The 26,468-nt window shown below is 39.0% G+C and overlaps 1 protein-coding gene across 2 annotated transcripts; it reads left to right on the forward strand.

The window, feature by feature from the left end:
- The first annotated feature begins 1,032 nt into the window (after positions 1-1,032).
- Positions 1,033-16,872, forward strand: LOC122779931 (sodium/hydrogen exchanger 6-like). 2 transcript variants are annotated; one of them, XM_044042611.1, is made up of 17 exons: positions 1,033-1,501; positions 3,056-3,255; positions 4,581-4,658; positions 4,886-4,962; positions 5,051-5,163; positions 5,277-5,382; positions 6,192-6,320; positions 7,519-7,660; positions 7,901-8,006; positions 8,373-8,461; positions 9,370-9,483; positions 9,707-9,818; positions 11,651-11,804; positions 11,901-11,928; positions 12,047-12,135; positions 12,381-12,486; positions 13,512-16,872. In XM_044042611.1, exons 1-17 carry the CDS (start codon positions 1,225-1,227, stop codon positions 13,833-13,835), a joined length of 2,244 nt encoding a protein of 747 aa, XP_043898546.1. In that variant the 5' UTR covers positions 1,033-1,224; the 3' UTR covers positions 13,836-16,872. The 2 variants fall into 2 exon arrangements, with proteins under 2 accessions (XP_043898546.1, XP_043898547.1); XM_044042612.1 differs by lacking the exon at positions 6,192-6,320 and having other exon boundaries at positions 1,039-1,501.
- The last annotated feature ends 9,596 nt before the right edge of the window (positions 16,873-26,468 follow it).

The raw sequence follows: 26,468 nt of genomic DNA on the forward strand, positions 1-26,468 counted from the left end.
TATTTTAAATTGATTGAAAGATTTTTGATGTGTGCATTATGTTTGTTTTTGTGTTCAGCTCCAAAGTTGAGTATAGTGGGTTTCATTTACTGTCAAAAGAAAACTGTTTCTCAAGTAAAGACTGAGACAACACACCTGCACCTAAAATAACCTGTCGTGTGTGTTAAGTATAGACACAGACCAGCAATGTGCCCTAGAGGGTCTATGTTTATCAGTATTAAAATGTATGGTGGCCAAACACACTATACCAAATTACATGCATTATATCAGAAGAAAATTTAGCTTTAAATAGGCCAGTGTCCCAAAAATCTCAATACATTTGTCACTGATAAATTTACAGTCACCACATTCACCTTCCGAAACTCACCCAGCAACAAAAATCAAGCTATAGACCCAGTGCCAAAAAGAACCAGACCAAATAATTGTTAAGTAGGAAGTAAAATTAAATGAAAAGAAAGAGAATATGCAGTTACTAAGTCTCACCATAACTGAATATAAGAATGTATAAGTGGCAACCAACTTACGTGGTTTCCCAGCTACATATTTCTGTTCAGATCTCATTTGAGAACAACAAACAATGCTGTAGGCCTTTTTCACAGTGGGAATTTTGAAAGGTTTTATTGAAAACATGAATAATAATGTTGTTTAGTTCATGCTCTTCACTGTTCACTGCCAAGGCAGAAAGCAAGCAAGTGATCGCAAATGATTTTCCTTCTGTGACCTGCCAAAATGCCATATAAAGGCAACCATAACTCTTGAAGTTTAGGCTTTGGAATGACCCAAAACTACAGTTAAAGCAATTAATTGTATTTGAACACATTTGCTTCTCATATTGAAGAAAAAGTAGATCTCATCTCCTGTCACATTTCACCGTTTTGTTTCACCAGAGGTAATAACGTGGATGTATTACCTTTTATTTTGAAATGCGGAAAAATTTATTTTTAGGATTGGTGATGCGGGATACATTTAAAACAGCTCTGCATGTATTTAACGTATTGGTGTAATGTTCATTCAGTTTATTGCTGTTAATAATAATTCGAATTCTTTCTGTAATCCCTTTGCCCGACAGCCTACATGGTGCGACTTTTATTTTGAAGAACCGGAAGTATCCGTGTTTTCATTACTGGCTACGGAAGGAACTGTTATTTGCTCCCGTGATTTCCGGACTAAGAACACAGACGGGAATTAGGCGACAAATGTAACCGTCTCACAGTGAAAGTCACAATGGGTACCGCACCGACACACTCTCGTGGTGTTAGACCGCCTAAAGCGCTCCTACTGCTGCCTTTTCTCCTAACATTCGTGCTCGTCGGGAGCCGAGGCGAGAGCCATGCTATGGACAATGTCGCAACTGAAAGGATGGCTGAGGAGAGCCACCGTCAGGACAGTGCCAATCTCCTCATATTCATAATGCTCTTAACGCTCACCATTTTGACTATATGGCTGTTTAAACACCGGCGATTCAGGTTCCTGCATGAAACAGGACTCGCCATGATCTACGGTAAGAGCTGTAGCCATAGCTAACTGTGATGTTAGTCATCCAATACAAATTAGTGTAAATACTAGCTGGTGTTAGCTCTTCAAACTTGACCCAGGATGACAGCAGCTCACTCTCAGGTTTCAGTGTACTTTAGCATTGCATGGCCTATAGAACATAAGATTTGTATTAATTATCTTATGGCTTAAATTGTTTTCTACTTGGAGTAGGAAGACACCAGACTGAAGTTGCAACTGGCAACTTTGGTCAATCATTTAACGTTAATAAAAGGTTCCATGTTAATATGAAAGACAACACAGCTATAATGACTTGACAGAAAAAATGCAAAGAAAGACAAGCAGCAGGATATCAAAACAGATACAACTTCGCATTTTTATTCCAGAAAGGTTATCATAACCAAACATTTGCACATCAGTCCACATCAATAGATGCTTTAAGAAGAATTAATTATTAAGTTGTGGTTTTAAACTTCTATATGCTCAGAAAAGAACACATGCGTTTTTACCGCTTCCCATTCAACAAACACTAAACAGTAGGAGTAGCACTCAAGGAAACTAACAAACTTACAACAAACAACACAAGTCAGACACAAACTCGAGGCTTGCCACTAAACAACCTTAAACCCCAATTTGCTTTCCGTAAACACACCCCCTCAGAGTCTTTTCTTACTGGCAACACAGACTCAAACTGAATAAGGAATCAGGAACCTCCTTATCTCAGGTAGGTTAATCAGCCTCAGCTGTGTGTCTCTCACTGGTTAACTCAGCTAATTAGCCCCAGCTGCAGTCAACTAGTAATCACAGGTGCAACCTACAAAGAAAATGCCTTTGGATGTTTTTAAATTTCATTTCTAAATCCATAACAGCAATGCATAAACATTAAATTGATATTTGTTACATTGAGACTGAAGAAAGTTATGTGATTATTGAATTACTGCCGAGCCTTTCTTAAGAGCATTAATATAAAAGCTGTTAATGTGGCTCAGTCTATTTTGTCATCAAAGGGCCACATAAGCTGTGGTGTCCAAGGCTCACACATCAACAAATACTCTGAGTCCTTAGTTTCAAAATGTTTACTAAAAGATTTTCTTGAATACTAAATGTAAAATGTTTGTATACTCCCCAAGCTCTACAGCTTCAACTAGTCTTTTTAACAGGCACAGGCAGCATGATAAATATCCAACCAATCAGGGCAGAGGAACAATTCACAAAAAGATGTATGCAGACAGTAGCACACAAAAAGCATACAAAAGCCAACATGAGCAGTGATCAGGACAGCAGCAAGTAGCTTTTCTGATGTAAGGTCGAAATGTGTGTAGTTGCTTTTTCATTAAGCACCAAGCAATAGCAAGATATGACCATTAGAATGCATGTAGAGAAAAAGGCAGTAGCAGCTGATATAAGTATGTATGACACAACAGAGAGTTACATAGGAAACATAAAATATGAAGGATAATTGTTGGAAGTATTTCAGGATTCCATTATTAAAATAGCATTAAAAAGCTGATGATTAAAACCTCATCCTACTTAACCTCGACTCATCTTCTCTTTTCTGAAGGCCTGTTGGTGGGTGTGATCCTACGGTTTGGCGTGCACGTGCCCCAGAGCACGAGTGACTTGATCCTCAGCTGTGCCGTCAATGCCAGTCCTGCCACTCTGTTGGTCAACGTCAGTGGCCGCTTCTATGAGTACACCCTGAAGGGGGAAGTCAGCCGCAGCAAAAGTCACCAAGTGCAGGATGATGAGATGCTTAGAAAGGCAAGGAATTTAACAGTGTATGGAGTGTATGAAGTTACTTACTGAAAAGTGCTGATAAGTGTTTGTCAGCAACTGATTTTGGATACAGTTAAGTTTTGTCTGTCTGACTTTAAATAGACCGTGAAACAGCTTCAACACACTTTTACTGAAGGCATGTTTCCTCCGCAGAAACATTTAGATGACATGTTTCCACCTGAGTAACCATGGCCTAAATTAATTTCTAGGCCAGTGAGATTGTTTGCACAAGAGACAGATGAGGAAATTCAGGTGTTGCTGTCCATTTTTGCAGAGAATGAAATTACACAGGTGTACATACAAATGACATAAAACATAAATTACAATAAACTGTAGGGCTGTGTAGGAAAGGAACACTTATCAGAGAAATACTTCAACCAGCCAAAACAAAAATGAGAAGCTTGTACCTAAAAGTGAGACCACTTATGTAACATGGACCCTGTTTAGACCTGGTATTAAAGTCCACCCTGAGTGATTAGATCGGAAGTACAGGTCTGAATCGTTCCAATGTAGAAGTCCTCCAATCCAATCACAGAAACCGCAATTTGGACATTGTGTGTTAAATAACCGTTATTGTCTTAGGTTAGCATCAAAAGATCGCCACTGTAAATACAAAATGGCAGCATCTGTTGAGCTGACCCAGCTCTGGCTATAAATACAAAAGGCTTGTTCTGATCGTTCTTTTGCCCGTTTCACTGGTTACTGTAAAGGTTTTAATATTGAGTGATATTAAAACCTTTACAGTAAAACGACTGACTCACTGTTGCAGCATTATAATTCCAGTTACATTTTTTTTTTTACTTTTCAACTTGGACATCACTTACAGCTGAAATACTTATCTTTTTTTGTCTCCTTTGAGCCTTGCTTTCATGCTCACACTATGTTATTTACTTGCCTTGGAAGACACAGTTTTTGTGTCTTGTGTCTTCTTCTAAGTTGTGATTAAAACCTCAGACTCACTAAACACATATGACATCAATATGTATATATCTAATCATATGTGGTCACAGGAAACATGTATCCAGGTTGTATTTAGTGCCAGGTGTCAACATGCAATTGGATCAATAAGGATGGAAGTTGAGATATGAACAGGGCAATGAATGTGGTTTGTCCCTAGAAAGCAACATGACTTCGAGGTAGGTTTTGTTTCTGCTTGTGGCCCATATATGTGTGAAGGTATGGCTCCAGTTTACAGGGTTGATAAGCAAGACTTTTGTCAAATACTACAGTCCTAATATGCTTTGCTAGTATGCATGAAGTGGGGGAAATTAATTCACTGTCTTGTACATTTTCTTACCTTCTGATTTCAGGTAACCTTTGACCCAGAAGTGTTCTTCAACATTTTGCTGCCTCCCATCATCTTCCACGCTGGTTACAGTCTGAAAAGGGTAAGAAGGGGATCAGAAAGATTGAAGAAACACTATTAATAGATAATAACAGTCAGAATAAGGAAGTATGGTCGCTGCTTTTGTCTTCAATAAATTGTTATAGACATGGTTTATTAGATGTAAGTCTCTATATAAGAGTTGCACAATGAAAATGTGTCATATTGGTCTCATTCCTCCAGCACTAAACAGCATCTGTTTGAATAAATTGACATTATTGTCTTTTTCAGAGACATTTTTTCAGAAACATTGGCTCCATCCTGGCATATGCTTTTGTGGGAACGGTTATATCGTGCTTTGTTATTGGGTAAGACATTCTTCTCTGAGGTAACATCAGATCAACTGTGGCGTTACATTATGTTCTTGTTCTCAGTATGGTTTTTTCTTCATCCTAGGTTGATCATGTATGGCTTTGTGTCCTTCATGAAAGTTGTGGGACAGTTGGGGGGAGATTTTTTCTTCACTGATTGCCTCTTTTTTGGGGCCATCGTTTCAGCAACGGACCCAGGTGTGCAATGCCAAATGTGCTTTTTTTATTTCTGCTTGTATAATGGTTATTTTAAGACTTTATTGTGCTGTATTCCAGTGCAGTATTCATGTTTTTCCTCCTCTGTCTCTCAGTGACAGTGCTGGCTATCTTCAATGAGCTCAAGGTGGATGTGGACTTGTATGCTTTACTCTTTGGGGAGAGTGTCCTCAATGACGCTGTGGCCATCGTCCTCTCATCGTAAGCACCGATTACATGTTATGTTAAAACATCATTTTCATTGTGTCACAGCTGTTGCACATTGAAAGCTTAATTTAGTTACTGTAGTTACTGTTTCCTCCTGTTCATACTGACTGCAGACATATTTAGGCAGAAAAGTGTTCTCGGTTTGCTCTGTTCTTTCTGTTGTCTGTTTCACGCTTAGCTGAGCATGCAGCTGAGCGATATCAAAACAAAAACTTTTCAATAAAAGGACTGACTCATTGTTGCAGCTTTATAAAAGCCCCAGGTACATTTATTAAACTTTTTATAGAAAGAAGACTTTCGGTTTGTATCACTTAAAGCTGAAATACTCATCTTTTTTGCCCCATTTGAGCCTTGCTTTCTTGCTCTCATTGTGTTATTCACTTGACTAGGAGGACAATAGGAGTCTGCTGCCTGTTTCTCCTGTTTTGCTACTGCTGCAACTTCAAGACAGGGACCAAACAATAATACACATGCAGCCACCAGGGACATGAAAATTGTACCCTTTTTAAATTATTGTTGCTCTAGAAAGGGATCCTTTTATTGCCAGTAGGGACAGGAGGAAAAATTAGCAACTTTAAAATATGTACTTGAGTATTGTATTTAAAAAAAAAAAGTTGTTTAGTGTTGCAGACCTGCACTGTAATGAGGCCAACTGAGACAAATGCCTGTTTGTGTACCATGTTGTATGTTACACATGAATCTACCCTAATCATACTAACCATCCAACCATCCCTGTCATTTCACTGCTTGCCTCACGTCACCCACCCTTGTCATACATCACCTGCCTGTACGTATGTCTGCAGTGTTCTCCTGCGGTTGGAGAAACAGGGTAGGCAGGGCTCTGGAGCTATCAACTCCACAGGAGGTGATGGCCCAGTCTGGCCTGAGGGGGCACAGGACTGGCTGGGAGAAAACCAGACATTGAACCCTCGGTGGGTGGGTGGTTTTGTAAGATAGTGGGCCCTTTTGCATGGTTTTAGTGCTAGATCCTGCATTCAGTGAATGTGATGCACATATGTTATTGTCCTTCCCACTGTAGCCCTTTTATATCCTCTCCTTGTTTCTTTATACTCTCCTGAACCAGACAATTGCTTAAAAAGTTAAATATTTTGGTTATTTGTGTTTAAGTTTTATTACTGGTTGTTATTGGAGCTGGCTGATTGCTTTGTTGGTCTTGAAGTCATTAGGGTGCTATTCCTCATAAAGGGGCAGCAGCACCTAATTTGCTTCTTTTTATCACTTACTTGCACCCTTGCTGGATGTCAGCCAACCAGAGCTGAAATATATAGGATCCAATCAGGCTACATTCACACTATGTTTGTTTTCTTTGGCGACACGTAAATTGTGCTGGAAATTTGTCTACCACCCTCACAGTCCCGGCATTTTTCAGCCCAAAAAACAGAGATGTATAAACGCTGTTGGCCCCGTTTTAGTTTGTGTTGAAAACGTAGTAGCATGGATGTAACCTTTGAATTAGGCATGCACGACCCTAATCCCTTATCCTTTTACAGTATGGCTGAAAAACCCAACTCTACGTCTATCAAAGCTGCTGTCAGTGATGTCGACTTTTGGCTTTCTCCACTCTCTTCCTTTTTTCACATCAATATCTTAACCATAAGAGCATAAAGGATTGACTGGATTAATTGTTATGAAAGGAACTATCAGACCCCTGACAGTGTAGCATCACTGTTCACGGTAAAATTGTAAATTATACTCAGTGTATGACTGTGAAATGTCTCAATGTGAAACAAGTAAGACAAAAGAGCAAATACAATTGAAAGTAGCAGAGGGTTCTTAATATTGACGTGGAAATCCAAATTAAAAAGGCATTTAAATTAAATCTGAAATTCCGACTTCCGAATTAAATGGGAATGCAACATAAAAGATGCATAATCACTGAGTATTTCACAGACAGCGGCTTTTATACTTTGTTACTGATTAAACTGTCAACATTTACACAGAATCAGAGTAAGATTTGGGTGATTTTGACTGCTTTTTAATCATAAGATGTCTTTTGCTTCCTCAATTCTCAGAAACTGTCTCATGTCCTGTTTTCATGTAAGCTTTTCTTTTTCTTTTTCTTTTTTTCCTTCTCTTTCTGTACCCTTGTCGTGTCTGTTTGACCTGCAGCTCCATTGTGGCCTACCAGCCCGCAGGGGACAACAGCCACAGCTTCGAGGCCATGGCCTTGTTGAAATCCTTTGGCATCTTCCTGGGTGTCTTTAGTGGATCCTTGGCACTTGGAGTAGCGACCGGAGTCATGACCGCGCTCATATCTTTTCACTTGTGTCTTATTATTGCATAAAGTTGATTTATATATTGTTGATATGAATTTAGTGATTTATGTGTATATGCAAAAGCACTAATTAAATGTAAGGGCAGCTTTGGGTTTTAAGTTAGTTTACACAAGTATAGTAGATGTAAATGGAGTTGAACTTTAGTGCAGCGTAACAGCAGTTGTACTTTGGATTAGCCAGTTCCTGTTTTGTCCTTGACTCACTGCTGTCTTCACGTGACTAAGTTCACTAAGTTGAGGGACTTCCCTTTGCTGGAGACGGCACTATTTTTCCTCATGTCCTGGAGCACTTTTCTCTTGGCTGAGGCCTGCGGCTTCACAGGTATAAATACTTAATTTGTTTGAATTAAAAAAATAATACAATTTAAAATTTCAACTGCCAGCTAAAGTGGTGATGTTATTATCACAATGTGGGATTAATAATTCACATCAGGACTCTTGAAATAATCAAACCATATGAAGCAAATACTTAGGCTACTTGGTGTACTTGCAGTGGATTTTAAATTTAGGTATGTTTTTCTCTTAAACCACAACATTATCCAAGGTCCTTGTTTAGCTGTTCATACAATCCGTAGTTATGTTTTCCATGTACTTGAGGAATATTGTTTTGTTTTTGATTTCACTCACAGTAAATGAATTTCTAAACTGTATGATATTGAAGTAAAATCTGTATTTCTTCATGTTTTAGGTGTGGTAGCTGTGCTTTTCTGTGGCATCACTCAAGCTCACTACACTTACAACAACCTCTCTCCTGACTCGCAGGACAGGACTAAACAGGTGAGATGTCATCATAATTGACCGGTTTTGTAAAAAAACCAAAAACAAAACATGTCTAGATTACATGTTTTGTAGTGACAGATAAACCACAGAAACAGCCTGAAATTACTCAGAAGAGAGGATGTTGACTTTCTGAGAAATCCACAAGCTGACGTCATTTAATCACAGTGGCAGAGAGATGAGGGACCTAACCCTAACCCTTTGGACAAATACTTCAGTGTCATCCGGGTACATCGAAGTAGCAACAGGTTTCGACCGCGTGATACTTCAGATGAATTAGTTTTAAACTAGATCAGAAATAGATTAAACCCACGGTTTTGTTTATTAAAAGCAGCTGTGAGACCGAGATCCAAGATAGACAAATATCTGAACTATGGAATCATTCTAAGATTGTTAAATAGTAATTTCAGAACTGGACTTTTCAGTTTTAATTTGGGCAGAGTTTACAGGAGATATGTAGACATTTTCATGTTGTCAGCAAATGGCAGAAGCAATTCGGTACCCATTTGATTGGTGAGTATAAAATGGAAAGTGGGAAAAAGGGTGAATCTGCCTCAAACCTGTATTCTCTTGAGTGAGGATAATGAGCATCTCCATTGGTTGCAAAGAAGAAGTCCAGTTGTATGTAAGTCTGTATGAAAATGGGCTTAATTTTTCTGTAAGCATTTCCCTCTCGTCACTCGTTTCAGGTCTTTGAAATACAGTGTGACCATTAACAAAGGGTTAGGAACCCTGCCCATGATTGCATGTTTTAGCTTCATTTTCGTAGTTTTATAGGGTGCAAGAAGATTATGGAAAGTTTGAATGTCAAATTTAACAAGCTTACCTACTACATCGGTAGTGACGTGAATGCTATGGCAATTTTTTCCAATTGTTTACTGTATGTGTTCATCTCTTCTCTCCATCAGTTGTTTGAGCTGCTCAACTTCCTGGCAGAGAACTTCATCTTTTCCTACATGGGTCTGACTCTCTTCTCCTTCCAGTCACATGTCTTCAACCCTCTGTTCATCATCGGAGCCTTTGTATCCTTGACTTGACGTGTTGTTCATGCTGTGCTTTTTTTTTTCTTGTGAATGTGTCACATTATGATCTGCCTGCATCAGACACACAGCAAATGTTTTTGACCATGAAACTAAGACTAATCAACAATCACAGAAACTTTCCGTACTTGCCTTCTGCCCACAAGTCTGCTCTGTATATGATTACTTCACTGCGTTACGTCCTTGACCTTCCTGTGTGGTGTAGATGGCCGTGTTTCTGGGCAGAGCCGCGAACATCTACCCTTTGTCCTTCCTGCTGAATCTGGGCCGCAAGAACAAGATCGGGTCCAAGTTTCAGCATGTCATGATGTTTGCAGGTTTGTAAGGAGTCAGGATCCTACGGAAGCCCCGAAAGACATACCAAAGAGAAACACACTTGCCTCCAGGGGTTTTTGTACAAAAGAGAGAAAAAGCAACAGCAGGAAAATCTTCCTAAATTATTCCGTAGGCTCCATTAAAAATAATCAGTTTCACATACGAGGATTTACTGCTTTTACAGTATTTCACAATACTGTGAAAAAAAATCAGTTTCAGTTTTTGGCCTGTAATAGGTTCAAGAGCAATAACCACAAGACCACTCTACTTCAGCGCATTATTATACATTGTAAATACGCAGTGGAAAAAACATTGTTCACTGTTTTGGTTCATAGCTTCACCCGAAAGTGTGCTGACCATATCTCAGATAACTCTTCCTTTAACCCTCGATAATGTTGCGGTAACACAGTCTCCTTATAGAGCAACAACACTCCTACACATTAAGGTTTGTTCTGAATGTCAGCTCCTACGTGAGCTGACATTTTACTGTTGAAACAGACGATGAAAATCCCCGTCAGAAGAACATAATCTGAACTGTTGATCCAAAATATAGACTCATGTATATATATCACCGGTTATCTCGACGACAAAAAAAAACCTTGTACATCGCACTTATGACTAGCACTTCATTGTTTGTTCTACTTGAAGCTCTTACTTACTTCTAGCTCTTATATGTACCCAAATGTTTAAATGCACTTTTGTAAGTCGCTTTGGATAAAAGCGTCTGCTAAATGACATGTAATGTAATGTAATGTAATGTAATCTCCCTTCACTCAGTGTTGGCGTTTATACAAATCCCTTGATGATAATAAGTAAAAATAATTTAGTAACATATATTGGTGACATTGCAGTTGAATATCCTTCACCTCTCCCTTCCCTTCCAATCATGTTGGAGATTGAGAACCTATGTAGCCTACAATTATGTTTAATTGAAGTTATATATGTTTGTTTATTGTCACCATTATAGAGACATGGTGGACATAATCTTGATATAAATATTAGAGCTGAAACAATTAATCGATTACTAAATTAATCAACAACTATTTGGTTGAAGCTTTCTTCATAATTAAAACAAGATTTCCGATTGTTTAAGCTTCTTAAATGCGAGTATTTTGTTAATTTCTTTGCTCTGGATAACAAAGAATTTATTAAAAGTGAAGCATTTTGCTTTCTGGACAAAACGAGAAATTTGAGAACATCATAATTTCCCAGTTTGACGAACACGATCAACATTTTTAGGGTTTTCTGATACTTAATGACCAAACGATTAATCGATTAAACGAGAAAATAATCGACAGATTAATCCATTATGAATATAATCATTAGTTGCAGCTCTAATAAATATAAAAGGCCCTAAAATGTCTATAATGAATTTTGCAAGTTCAGGATGATTTTAAAAATAAATTTAAAAAAAAGTAGATAATGTGGTGCAACTTTCAAGACATTTTGTCACTATCACCACAAGCCCTGATATGTTTCAAAATATTATTTACATTTAGGATACACGTCTAAGAGTTAATAATTCATCAGAAAGTAGAACATTCAAGAGCTTTAACAGTTTTTATTGGGGTCAAGTCCAGTTGCTTTTAGCTTTACACAACACCTGAAGATGCAAGATAGATCACAGCATGTCTTCTGACATTTCTTTCCCACAATCATCTAAGATGTAAACTGATCTGTGATAATGTGATAATATAGTTGAATTTTGAATTGAAGTATTTGCAGTCTAAGCCTGTAACAGTAGAAAAAATGGCTCTCGATCACATATACTGACTTTCTTGAGTGAATGACACTCACCCGTTTTTTGTCTCTTATTTTGTCTTCTCTCGGTCAGGTCTGCGCGGGGCGATGACCTTTGCTCTCTCCATCCGCGACACGGCGACGTACGCTCGCCAGATGATGTTCTCGACCACGCTCCTGATCGTCTTCTTCACGGTGTGGATCTGTGGCGGGGGCACCATGCCCATGCTCTCCTTCATGAGTATACCGTAAGCCTGGACATCTGCTTGTATCCGTCCATGTGTTTCATCCTGTCATCTGTTTTCTGTGAAAAGTCAAAAAAAGTGCTACCGTTTCTCTTTCAGCGTGGGTGTCGACTCTGATCAAGAAAACGTAAGTTCAAATAAGTAACAATCACCCACATTGTGTCTGTTTTAGAAGTTTTCAAATCAATGCATTGAAAGACCGTCGATCATCATCATCAAAGTTTAAATGTTCTGCTGCTTAACAGAGTTCTGCGGTGTTGGACGGGTCTCAGCGGAGGAACACTAAACATGAGAGTGCCTGGCCTTTCAGGATCTGGTATACCTTTGACCACAAGTATCCTTTGAGCCGTGGTCCACTTATTTGATTTTCTTTAAAACCATAGATGCTGAATTCAGCTTTGAACACCAGAGGGTGCCCTTTCCCAATTTATAGAAACACACTGTAGAAATGTGATCTTTCTGTACAGAACTGCAAGTTTGCATCATGTTTTCACTGAGTGTTTACTGACTTATTCAGCTGTTTATTTGAAAGTAAGTGTGTTTAAATTGTAACGGCCTTGACTGAAGCTCGCTCACCAGCTACCTGAAGCCCCTCCTGACACACAGCGGCCCTCCTCTCACTGCCACGCTGCCATCTTGTTGTGGACCACTGGCACGGTGCCTCACCAGTCCACAGGCCTATGAGGTTCGGACAAAACGCTTCATTTAATACCGTCTATTTAAGAAATGCTCCGTAAATAGCTTATTTGATCAAATGAAGGTCAAACAAAAGTGGGTGAAGGGCAAGAAATGTTCATTATTTCATCGTACACCCTTCTGAACACTGAATGGCTTCACATATAGCATCATTTATAGCAAATAAATGATGCTGTCATTTCTATTTTGATATATTATGCTCCTATATTTTAATATTTATACATTAATGTGTGAAATATTAATTTAACAATACAATAGGGTCTTCTATTAGTCACACTCGTACTGCTAAGCACAGAAACTGCTAATTATTGATACCAAATACAAATATAAACAAATACTAATTTAAATGTCAGTTTTTTGTCTTGATGCCCCGATGTTTTCAAATGAAAAGAAACCAAAGAAATATGAATATTTTTCAATAACTTTTCTGTGTGAAATGATCACAGCAGCAACACGTAACAGTGCCATCTAGTGGAAAAAAAATTTTTTTCTCCACATGCCAAATATGGCCAAAATGACAACATCTGGGGGAGAGTACTAAAAATTACTAATACCAAGGCAGAAGCTCAGATTGACACCCAGATATAATAAATAATAAAATGCATGTATGATGCTTTAATGGAGGTGAGATCAAAAATAAAAAATACACAATCTTGCCAAAATTCATGCCATTCATGCATGACCACAGCCAAAATGATCACAAAATATGAATGAAACAGTCCCTATGGGTAAAGGAGATACAAAGCAATGGTGCCATTCATGTTTGTTTACTAGTTGCTATTTTCAATAATTATCTTAAAAGGAAATTTGAACTCATCTGGTGTTAAATGGAGCCATTTGTGTTGGGATTGCAAATCTGTTCCCATAATCTCAAACTGCTTCCTGATGTCATCCAACTTGGCCTTACTTTGATTGAGAAACCCTAGAAAAAAGTGACAGAAATGACATGCTGTGCATTAAAATTCAAGATTTTACATCATCGTCTACTTCTCTCCTTTTCTCTCCTCGCTCCAGAACGAAGGTCGCCTCCACGACGACGACTCTGACTTTGTTCTCAACGACGCCAACGTGAGCTGCATGTACGCCGACGTCACCGTCAGCACCGACGCATCCGGATCCCACACCATCAACCGCAAGCGCTCGTCCACCGCCAGCACCGGGTGCGGCCCGACCGACGAGGGACTGGATCAGGATCTCGCGCTGGCGGAGCACGAAGTGGCAATCAGGGGCACACGTCTGGTCCTGCCGATGGACGACCCGGTGGAGCTGCCGACCACCGTCACGCTGCCCCCGCCGCCGTCCCCGCCTCACTCCGACCCTCGCAGGCACAGACTGTGAGAAGCCTCACACACTCAAATCACCTGAACTGAATTCACATGAGATCGACGTGTTATTTGGTTTGTTTGGATGTTTAAAATGAACTGTTTTAATTGTTCCTACTGTCTAACATTTTTAATATTGTCTCGCCATTTAGGTGGATAACTTAAATCTTCAATGTGAATGCACTACATGTAAGTTAAGGTACTGTAAATTACAAGCACCTGAAGTCTGTCGGCTTGCCTATAAATATAAACCATTTAAGGGGGCAGGATAAGAGGAGAAGTTGTGTAGGGCTGCAACTAACAATTATTTTCAGGTTTACTACAGGTTTTCAGTTTTATGGATTTCTTTTTTTATGGAACAGAAAACAGAAAAAATTCACGTTTAAGAAGCTGAGAAATCACTCAAACTGATTAATCCCTTATCAAAATAGTTGACCATGTGTTGCAGCTCTCCTCTCAAGTTTTTACTCCTGTGGCAATATGCCAGTTTTTTGTTTTATCTGTGCTCCGTGTTGTCAGCCCTACACGGGTGTTTTAGAGCCTCAAATATGTCGACAAAGTGTATTAGTCTAGATTAAATTATAGAAAAGATTAAGCAGTTTCCTGCATTAAATTCCTGACCGGCTTTCTATTCAGCCACGACTCCACCATCTGCTGTGAATGAAAGTCTCTGTAAACATGTTCACTTTCATTCTTGTTATCCGTAGTAGAAGTACTTGGAAAAAAAGAGTTGCAGATGAGAGAGTCCGCTTCCTGTTTACATCTGTGATATGTGGACGCAGATAATACTTCTGATACGGAGCTCGATACTTATCTCTGATAACACGATAGTATGGATGTGGTTTAAACCGGTTCGATATGCAGGTTTCTCTGTGGCGATAAAATGTCCAGGATCTGTTTAGCTTCTGTCAAATATTCTACAGTAGGTAGCGTTTTTACGGCAGTGTCAGCTAAACCCTGAGACTTCTCTCGTGGCTCATGTTAACTCCAGTCATTCGCTCAGTTGTCGCTTGTGTTATATTTTATTTTTTTTGTCAAGCTAAAACATGCTTTTCTTCATGAGGCTATGAACAAAATGTTACCTTATTTGGCTGGAGACGTTAAAATAAATGAATTGATTTTTAAAGACAATAATCTTTAAGTTGCAGTTGTAAACTACTGTAGATACTCAATGACCAAAACATTGTCCATCTTGCTCTTCAATGTTAGCATTGCCAACATCTTCTCTTCAGTTAGTCTTTTTGGTGTATTTATTTAACACAACATGATTGGTTTGTGCGTGATTTATTTGTTTGTTTATTTATTTATTTATGTATTGTTTTGCAATGTAACATAGACTGGTCAGTGGTGGGAGGTTGTCTTATCGGCACTAAATGAAGGTATGTGGTGTAGCAGGGAGGTGGATATTCATCATTCCCGAAGTTTGTCCTTTTCTCATACTGTAGCAAAATGCTTCTACTTTATACTTGGAAACGAGAGCTTCCGTCTTTGTGTGTGTTTGTGCGTGCGTGCACCTCTTAAGGCATAAACACTGACCTTGTCAGGACCAGTAGTCCTCATGGAGACCAAAACCTGGTCCTTATGAGGCAGAAGGAACTGGTTAAGTTCAGGGCTAAGATTTGAATTGTGGTTGAGATTAAGGTCAGGCATTAGCTGGTTATGGTTGAGGTGAGGGATAACGATTTGTTTGGGCTGTCCTAATGAATGGAAGTCAATGCAAGTCCTTTAAAGCCATGGTTCTCAAACTGGTACGTGTACGCAAGCTTCCTCTGGTGGTACTTGGAGTGGAGCTGAGGAATTTCTGTGTGTGGAAAATGACACGAACAACAAAAAAATTTAATAATTAGCGTCACCTTATCTCTGAAGTATGTGAGGATGAGAGAGAAATATCTTTTTGGGAATAAATCTGCCTCCTGTGAAAAGTCCATAGCTGACTTTGCTCAGACTGTTTACGCCACTGTATTTTAACGTTAGTGATAACGGTGTTATTTCAAGAGGTCAATATTTTCCTCAGGTGGTACTTGGTATAAGAAGTTTGAGAACCACTGCTTTAAAGGATAGCTATGTGATCCTGTGTGTGTGGCTGATATGGCCAAATCTACTGATGTGGATTTTAGGGCTAATATTATATGTTTCTGGATTTTCTCACATCATCTGAATTTGTTTCTTTCCTCAGAAACTGTTTATTTTTTTTATTTTTTTCATGTTGTATCATTAAAGATGACTTTTGAGGGCTGGCTGAACTGTTTTAAAATTTAAAAGTGCCTATTCTGAAATGAAATCATCTATTGTAGATGTGTATATATTTGATTTGCTTGTGTGCACAATGATGATGTTTGTGTGTGTGTGTGTGTGTGTTTTAATGACACAGATGTCAAATGTATTCTCAGTTGGTCTCTACCTGCATTTGACTGTTTGTTTTATGTGTCCTGAAGAGTGAAAACTAAAATATTGTACTTACATTAATGGAAAATGACACTCAATATTTTGGCTGCAGCTATCATTTTATGAACAGCATGTTTGTGAACAAAAAAAAAAGTATATACTGTATGTGTGTGATTCTTAATTAGAAGGTGAAATTGAATTTTGATGAAGGGACAGGAAGTAGCAGAATGTCTTTTGTTTAGATTTTTTTATTGGCAACCACACTCATCTACTCTGTCCCCCATTTCACATCCAAATAACATGTTTATTTTGATTGTGTTGTCATCTTAATCTTCATGCAGTATTTCGTAATGAATCCTAGATCACTTATTTTTTGTCCGTATTTGACCCATAAACATTTTTGTTTATATAGATTGAAGAATCAGTTCTAATCTTACACACACACACACACACACACACACACAAAAACTGTTTAAACAACAGTTCTGTATGTGACAATAGATCTGTATGTGAATGTTTTTTTGTAAATGTGAACTCATGTTGAGGGGTAAATGGATCTCAGATTTAACAGATTTCCCCCCGTGTCGTCCTGAACTTACTAATGTTGTATCCTCATTCAGACATCTTGAGGTGACCTGGAAATAAATAAAACAAAATCTTCCATTTGACATGTTTTTACTCCAAGTCCAACATTCAATTACATGTGTCTGAGATTGTTTAGTGTTTGAATTACATATTTAGTTACTTAGTTTTAGATTTATTTCTGTTTTTGATATTAACAAAATATCAAATAAAGAACATCTATAAAGTCTCCAACAGAGGGCCCCATCGCGCACAGTCAAGACTGACACGGCTTCACATCACAATAATAGTGTTAATAATCATTGAAAATTAGAACAGTGCTGATGTTTAGCCACAGGGTGGCGCAGTTATTACATGAAGAGTCGATCGTGAGCTGCGATCGCGAGCTGCTCATTTCAGCCAAGAGGAGCAGGTTGTTTTAATGGAGAGCTGTGAAGAATACAAAAAGTCATCACAGCCAAAAATGACAAGAGATGAGGCCAGAGCCGGCCAAAGGCATAAGCGAACTAAGCGGCTGATGAGGGTCCCGTGACCACCAGGGGGCCCCAAGAGCAATTCAGTAAAGTAAAATAAATCCTTTTTTTTTTTTTTTTTTTGCGTGTGAGTGATGACACATATCAGTGTCCTTGGGGGAATAAAAGCAGCGAAACACAGTGAATTTAAGTTGAGACTTGATTCGGAGTGAAAACACAGCTGAGAGCAGCCCCGTGTGTGTGTGCGTCAGTCCAGCAGGTGGCAGCATTTCCTACAGGTGGGTGTTTTTTTTCTTCTATGTTTTAGCAAAAATGTTTTGAAATAACAACAATTTCAGCTGCCATTTTTCTTTGATTTTTCCAGCGAGGACATGAACGTTGATTAATTACAGGTGGAGCAGCTCCTGCACTAAGACACACTGATTTAAAAGCCTTTGTGTACTCTCCATGACTTGGTACATTCCACTCTTCCCCTCTGAGTCGATCTACCTGGAATGTTCCACTTCCTTTCTCGGAGGCGGAGCTTCTTCTACGCAGAGCCAGAAACGGGAAACGGACGAGGAGCAGTGGGAACAAACATGTGGACACTCGTTTGGTAATTGCTGTTTAAAAATGACCCACACATTTCTTAGATTCTCTGTTGACATCTGCTGTTTACATCTGACCACAGGTGTTCAGATTACACCTGCTAATGCTAACGTGACGTCACTGCTCCACAGCAAACACACGATTAAATGTGAACTTTCCTACTATAGTATGTCATCAAAAACGTTAAAACATAAATTCTCCACATGTCCTCAAAGAGCTGTCCAAAACTTCAAAGAATGTCCTCAACAAAGAATGTCAATAGACCATTCAAACTGTTCAGAATGACTAGCTAGTCTGGCCACTAGCAGGTTAGCTGCTGCTCATGTGACGTCACTGCTCCACAACAAACGTGTTTTCAAAAAACGGACTTAGTGTCAAATATATAATTATATAGTATGACGTCAACAACTGCCTTAATGCTGTCAAAAAGTGTCCTAGTACAGTATGTCGTAAAAAAAACCTGTATATTATTTAGTAAACTATCCAATTGTAAACTCTCAAAAATGTCACTTTACCATTAAAACTGTTCAGAATGAGTATCTAGTCTGGCCAGTAGGAGGCAGGTTAAGTTAAAAAAACTGTTGAGGAGCAGTGGTTTAGTGGAATTTCAAAATAAAAGTGTCCGTGTTGATATGGACCAATATATAGTTGACAATAAAAAGGTTTTCATGTATTTTCCTCACATCTTCACTTATTTACTGCAGTGAACACATTTGAACACTTTAAAGTGGACACTGCTTTTTCTCATCATGTCCTCCGACTGAACATCTGCAAACAGCTGCAGTTCATGTGTTTTCTAGCGTGGTTGAATGAGGTAATTGTCGTTAGAATTTAGGGCAATAAGAAAAAAAAACAAAACAAGCCATGACTTTACAGTGAAGAGTAAAAATATTGAGATTTTACAAATGTTTACAGGATTTTTAAAGTCTTTGTAACTCATCTACAGCTTCGTTTGGACCAGGACCAGGAGCCAGGAGCCAGGACCAGGACCAGGACCAGGACCAGGAGCTGGAGGAGGACAAGGAGCAGCGGTGTGTGGTAACTGGTGCTTAAAAATGATCCACACATTTCTTAGATGTTCTGTTGACGCTCTGTTCACGCCTGCTGTTAACATTCGACCTGAGAGATCCGATCACAGGTGTTCAGATTACACCTGCTAATGCTAGTGCTCATGTGACGTCACCGCTCCACATGTAAACACACACATACACACATACACACACACACACCTTTCATTTCATTTCTCTTCACATACAAATGATTTTGTCTTCTGATCGTTACAGAAACACACAAAGAGTCTAGGAAATGTTAATGTTATTATTTTCTCCATTAATCGAGTGTTTGTTTGGGCCAGAAAATGTTTGACAAATGTTGATCCGTGTTTCTCAAACCTGGAAATGATGATTCTCAAATGTCTTCTTTTTATCCACAAACCAAAAATGATTCAGTTTTAATTATTTCTTTGTTATTATAATAATAATGATGATAATAATAATAATAATAAGCCCATATATCAGAGTGCAGTCATTAGTCATAGCAGCAGACCTCGCACATATCCCATAAAACTTTTCAAAGCCAATATCTGCCCATAACGATAATATCGTGCATCCCGACACATTTCCATGTCAGATGTAAACTAACAGCAAACTAGTGTTTTTTAAAGAATGAAATCAAGCTTTCTGATTTTACAGCTTCTTAAATGGCAACATTTTATAACGTTTTATTTGCTCCATAAAAACAAAGAAATCATTCAAACTCAATCATTTTTGCTTTGTGAACAAAAACAACACGTCTGACAACATCATTTTCAATTTTAAAAAACCCTCATCAACATTTGAGCACATTTTATGCACCAAACCATCACTCTTTCACCCGTCATTTCATCACCTCACACGGACGATGTTAACAGCACTTGTCAACAGAGCCTCTGTTTAATGTGTGCACGTCATTTTTACATCGTTAACAGGTGAAAACTATGGAAGACACAAAGTGACAAAATTCAATCAATAAACCATTAAATAATGACTCAAATGTGCCATTCATTCATTCATATTGGAATTAAATACATACATGTCTTATTAAATGTGACATTCATTCAAATACCAATTCATTTCATGTAAAAAAAACAAAAACATAGAATTAATTGACTATTGAATGAATGATTTGGTCCTGTGTTGCAGTGCACCATCAATTGATTTGAGGCTGATCAAATCAATTCATCATGCACTGCAACACAGGACCATGGAATCATTCATCAAATACTCAATTAACTCTTTGTTTTTTTGGGTTTTTTTTTTACATGAAATGAATTGGTATTTGAATGAATGTCACATTTAATAAGACATGTATGTATTTAATTCCAATTTGAATGAATGACACATTTGAGTCATTATTTAATGGTGTATTTATTGACTGAATTTTGCCACTTGCACTCCTCCATAGTTTTCACCTGTTAACAATGTAAAAATGATGTGCACACATTAATCACACAGAAGTCTAATTGATGTGTTGATCATTTTTAAGCATCAGTTACTGGACACCGGTACCCTGACTGTGTGGTCAACAGTCCAGAGAGTGGACCCCTGTCAATTTTATTAAATGTTTTTATGGCTTTTTTTTGGCCAAAAAAAAATGACATAACCCCCTCCTGTCATCTGTGTGGGGGGCCGGGGGAGCACAGCCCAGCCCCAGCCCCCCACCATTACAGTGGGAGCGCGCGCGTAGCTTGGCCCCGGCGCCGGGGCCAGGCATTCGAAGCGTCTGGATTTGAACCAGCCACGGCCGGACTGGCACAACCTTGCGGTTGCGGACAAACCCACCACACCACGAACCCTACTACGTTTTGGAGAAGAGCTCTTGGCGGTTTTGAGTTTTCACTTTGGATGTGGAACCTTAAACCTTGGAGTATAAAGGAATTGAACTCTCAACGTCAGGATTGAAAGGCAGCTCTCTAACCAGTTGAGCTAACTGTTCACCTGTTCCTTATGTTTTCTCAGACTTATTTACTCGCTGCGTTGACTATTGTGCATAAAAAGTTGCTTCATCTGAGATTCAAACCTCTGACCTCAGGAACTCTAGTCTTTGACTTAAACATGTGAGCTATATGTCCTCGCTGGTGTGTGCCAAACTTTGGAAGTCTTTCAATAATAGATTACCCATGACTTCAAAGACCTCAGACTGATGAGATATTTAAGGATGTCTGTCCGGCATTCTTGGCCTTATATTTGGTGTAGTGGTTAGTGCTCTTGTACTACTTTCTTTGAAACAAGAAGACCTGGGTTCGAGACCCACTTGGAACAAGCATCTTACTGTGTGGAGTTTTTCATGTTCTCCCCATGTATGCGTGGCTTTCGGGGTTCACCCTGGACTGTTCGCCAGGCCATTCAAAACATGCAATACGAGGATTAGGTAAATTTCCGCTTAAACATCCACTTCATGTAAGATTCGAACCCCTGACCATAGGAACCCTAGTCTGGCGGTGAACCACATGAGCTATTTGGCCTTGTATGCTTTTTCACACAATTTGGAAGTCTTTCAGTAATAGAACCCATGACTTCATAAAAACGTCACACTGATGAAATATTTTAGAACGTTTGTTCCCCAAGATGGGCAACTTGGGTAGTTTAGTGGTTAGTGTTCTTGATTTCGAGGCGAGAGGATTTGGGTTCGAGCCCCACTTGGAACAAGAATCTTTGTGCATGGTGTTTTAAGAGACAAACAACCTCTCAACACATTCACTCTCAGAGCTTTACAACTCTGAGCAGATTACCCATGACTTAACGGAACTCAGCTTCAGTTGGTGAATTTAGAGTGACCAATTAACCTAATCCCCATATTGCATGTTGTTGCACTGTGGAAGGAACCCGGAGATAAGCCATGCACACAACATGAAAAACTCCATGCACAAAGATTCTTGTTCCAAGTGGGGCTCGAACCCAAATCCTCTCGCCTCGAAATCAAGAACACTAACCACTAAACTACCCAAGTTGCCCATCTTGGGGAACAAACGTTCTAAAATATTTCATCAGTGTGACGTTTTTATGAAGTCATGGGTTCTATTACTGAAAGACTTCCAAATTGTGTGAAAAAGCATACAAGGCCAAATATCTCATGTGGTTCACCGCCAGACTAGGGTTCCTATGGTCAGGGGTTCGAATCTTACATGAAGTGGACGTTTAAGCGGAAATTTACCTAATCCTCGTATTGCATGTTTTGAATGGCCTGGCGAACAGTCCAGGGTGAACCCCGCCTATCACCCTATGACAGCTGAGCTTGGCACAGCACCCCCCGCGACCCTCCAGTGGAGGACAAAGCTGTTGATGATTGATGGAGTGTGGGAGGAAGCCAGAGAACCCGGAGAAAAGCCACGCACACACGGGGAGAACATGAAAACTCCACACAGTAAGATGCTTGTTCCAAGTGGGTCTCGAACCCAGGTCTTCTTGTTTCAAAGAAAGTAGTGCAAGAGCACTAACCACTACACCAAATATCAGGCCAAGAATGCCGGACAGACATCCTTAAATATCTCATTAGTCTGAGGTCTTTGAAGTCATGGGTAATCTATTATTGAAAGACTTCCAAAGTTTGGCATACACCAGCGAGGACATATAGCTCACATGTTTAAGTCAAAGACTAGAGTTCCTAAGGTCAGAGGTTCGAATCTCAGATAAAGCAACTTTTTATGCACAATAGTCAACGCAGCGAGTAAATAAGTCTGAGAAAACATAAGGAACAGGAGAACAGTTAGCTCAACTGGTTAGAGAGCTGCCTTTCAATCCTGACGTTGAGAGTTCAATTCCTTTATACTCCAAGGTTTAAGGTTCCACATCCAAAGTGAAAACTCAAAACCGCCGAGAGCTCTTCTCCAAAACGTAGAAGGGTTCGTGGTGTGGTGGGTTTGTCCGCAACCGCAAGGTTGTGCCAGTCCGGCTGTGGCTGGTTCAAATCCAGACGCTTCGAATGCCTGGCCCCGGCGCCGGGGCCAAGCTACGCGCGCGCTCCCACTGTAATGGTGGGGGGCTGGGGCTGGGCTGTGCTCCCCCGGCCCCCCACACAGATGACAGGAGGGGGTTATGTCATTTTATTTCACATTTTTTGGCCAAAAAAAAGCCATAAAAACATTTAAAAAATTGACAGGGGTCCACTCTCTGGACTGTTGACCACACAGTCAGGGTACCGGTGTCCAGTAACTGATGCTTAAAAATGATCAACACATCAATTAGGCTTCTGTGTGATTAATGTGCTCACATCAGTTTTACATTGTTAACAAGTGAAAACTATGGACTAGTCAAAGTGGCAACATTCAATCAATAAATACACCATTAAATAATGACTCAAATGTGCCTCTCATTCATTCATATTGGAATTAATCACATAAATGTCTTATTAAATGTGGCATTAATTCATTAAAAAAACAAATTGATGTAAAACAAACAAACATATAGAGTTAATTGACTTTTTGATGAATGATTCCATGGTCCTCTGTTGCAGTGCATGATGAATTGATTTGATGTGTCACCCATCAGCATCAAATCAATTGATGATGCACTGCAACACAGAACCATGAAATCATTCATTAAATAGTCAAGTAATTCTGTTTTTTTTTTTTGTTTACATCAAATGAATTGTTTTTTTAATTAATGAATGTTACATTTAATAAGACGTGTATGTATTTAATTCCAATATGAATAAATGGCACATTTAAGTCGTTATTTAATGGTGTATTTATTGATTGAATTTTGTGACTTTGTGTCTTCCATAGTTTTCACCTGTTAACAATGTAAAAATGACGTGCACACATTAAACAGAGGCTCTGTTGACAAGTGCTGTTAACATCGTATGTGTGAGGTGATGAAATGACGGGTGAAAGAGTGATGGTTTGGTGCATAAAATGTGCTCAAATGTTGATGAGGGTTTTTTTAAATTGAAAATGATGATGTTGTCAGACGTGTTGTTTTTGTTCACAAAGCAAAAATGATTGAGTTTGAATGATTTCTTTGTTTTTATGGAGCAAATAAAACGTTATAAAATGTTGCCATTTAAGAAGCTGTAAAATCAGAAAGCTTGATTTCATTCTTTAAAAAAACACTAGTTTGCTGTTAGTTTACATCTGACATGGAAATGTGTCGGGATGCACGATATTATCGTTATGGGCAGATATTGGCTTTGAAAAGTTTTATGGGATATGTGCGAGGTCTGCTGATATGACTAATGACTGCACTCTGATATATGGGCTTATTATTATTATCATCATTATTATAATAACAAAGAAATAATTAAAACTGAATCATTTTTGGTTTGTGGATAAAAAGAAGACATTTGAGAATCATCATTTCCAGGTTTGAGAAACACGGATCAACATTTGTCAAACATTTTCTGGCCCAAACAAACACTCGATTAATGGAGAAAATAATAACATTAACATTTCCTAGATTCTTTGTGTGTTTCTGTAACGATCAGAAGACAAAATCATTTGTATGTGAAGAGAAATGAAATGAAAGGTGTGTGTATGTGTGTATGTGTGTGTTTACATGTGGAGCGGTGACGTCACATGAGCACTAGCATTAGCAGGTGTAATCTGAACACCTGTGATCGGATCTCTCAGGTCGAATGTTAACAGCAGGCGTGAACAGAGCGTCAACAGAACATCTAAGAAATGTGTGGATCATTTTTAAGCACCAGTTACCACACACCGCTGCTCCTCGTCCTCCTCCAGCTCCTCCCGGTCCTTGTCCTGGCTCCTGGCTCCTGGTCCTGGTCCAAACGAAGCTGTAGATGAGTTACAAAGACTTTAAAAATCCTGTAAACATTTGTAAAATCTCAATATTTTTACTCTTCACTGTAAAGTCATGGCTTGTTTTGTTTTTTTTTCTTATTGCCCTAAATTCTAACGACAATTACCTCATTCAACCACACTTGAAAACACATGAACTGCAGCTGTTTGCAGATGTTCAGTCAGAGGACATGATGAGAAAAAGCAGTGTCCACTTTAAAGTGTTCAAATGTGTTCACTGCAGTAAATAAGTGAAGATGTGAGGAAAATACATGAAAACATTTTTATTGTCAACTATATATTGGTCCATATCAACACAGACACTTTTATTTTGAAATTCTACTAAACCACTGCTCCTCAACAGTTTTTTTAACTTAACCTGCCTCCTACTGGCCAGACTAGATACTCATTCTGAACAGTTTTAATGGTAAAGTGATATTTTTGAGAGTTTACAATTTTTTTAATATAAACATACAAGTTTACAAAATAATATACGGGGTTTTTTTTACGACATACTGTACTAGGACACTTTTTGACAGCATTAAGGCAGTTGTTGACGTCATACTATATAATTATATATTTGACACCAAGTCCGTTTTTTGAAAACAGATTTGTTGAAAACACACGTTTGTTGTGGAGCAGTGACGTCACATGAGCAGCAGCTAAGCTGCTAATGGCCAGACTAGCTAGTCATTCTGAACAGTTTTAATGGTCTATTGACATTCTTTGTTGAGGACATTCTTTGACGTTTTGGACAGCTCTTTGAGGACATGTGGAGAAGTTATGCTTTAACGTTTTTGATGACCTACTATAGTAGGAAAGTTCACATTTAATCGTGTGTTTGCTGTGGAGCAGTGACGTCACGTTAGCATTAGCAGGTGTAATCTGAACACCTGTGGTCAGATGTAAACAGCAGATGTCAACAGAGAATCTAAGAAATGTGTGGGTCATTTTTAAACAGCAATTACCAAACGAGTGTCCACATGTTTGTTCCCACTGCTCCTCGTCCGTTTCCCGTTTCTGGCTCTGCGTAGAAGAAGCTCCGCCTCCGAGAAAGGAAGTGGAACATTCCAGGTAGATCGACTCAGAGGGGAAGAGTGGAATGTACCAAGTCATGGAGAGTACACAAAGGCTTTTAAATCAGTGTGTCTTAGTGCAGGAGCTGCTCCACCTGTAATTAATCAACGTTCATGTCCTCGCTGGAAAAATCAAAGAAAAATGGCAGCTGAAATTGTTGTTATTTCAAAACATTTTTGCTAAAACATAGAAGAAGAAAAAAACACCCACCTGTAGGAAATGCTGCCACCTGCTGGACTGACGCACACACACACGGGGCTGCTCTCAGCTGTGTTTTCACTCCGAATCAAGTCTCAACTTAAATTCACTGTGTTTCGCTGCTTTTATTCCCCCAAGGACACTGATATGTGTCATCACTCACATGCAAAAAAAAAATATATATATATATTTTTTTTTACTTTACTGAATTGCTCTTGGGGCCCCCTGGTGGTCACGGGACCCTCATCAGCCGCTTAGTTCGCTTATGCCTTTGGCCGGCTCTGGCCTCATCTCTTGTCATATTTGGCTGTGATCACTTTTTGTATTCTTCACAGCTCTCCATTAAAACAACCTGCTCCTCTTGGCTGAAATGAGCAGCTCGCGATCGCAGCTCACGATCGACTCTTCATGTAATAACTGCGCCACCCTGTGGCTAAACATCAGCACTGTTCTCATTTTCAATGATTATTAACACTATTATTGTGATGTGAAGCCGTGTCAGTCTTGACTGTGCGCGATGGGGCCCTCTGTTGGGGACTTGTTTTATTTTATTTATTTATTTGAATTAGGACAA

The sequence above is a fragment of the Solea senegalensis genome, linkage group LG13 (assembly GCF_019176455.1).
Source record: "Solea senegalensis isolate Sse05_10M linkage group LG13, IFAPA_SoseM_1, whole genome shotgun sequence".
Taxonomy (NCBI): Eukaryota; Metazoa; Chordata; class Actinopteri; order Pleuronectiformes; family Soleidae; genus Solea; species Solea senegalensis.

What these genes read in the sequence shown, in the direction of transcription:
- LOC122779931 (XM_044042611.1), top strand. Translation starts at nt 1,225, where the DNA reads ATGGGTACCGCACCGACACACTCTCGTGGTGTTAGACCGCCTAAAGCG. An exon ending in GCATGTCATGATGTTTGCAG is followed by an intron (nt 9,819 to 11,650) that starts GTTTGTAAGGAG and finishes TCTCTCGGTCAG; the next exon opens with GTCTGCGCGGGGCGATGACC. An exon ending in TGGTATACCTTTGACCACAA is followed by an intron (nt 12,136 to 12,380) that starts GTATCCTTTGAG and finishes CTCGCTCACCAG; the next exon opens with CTACCTGAAGCCCCTCCTGA.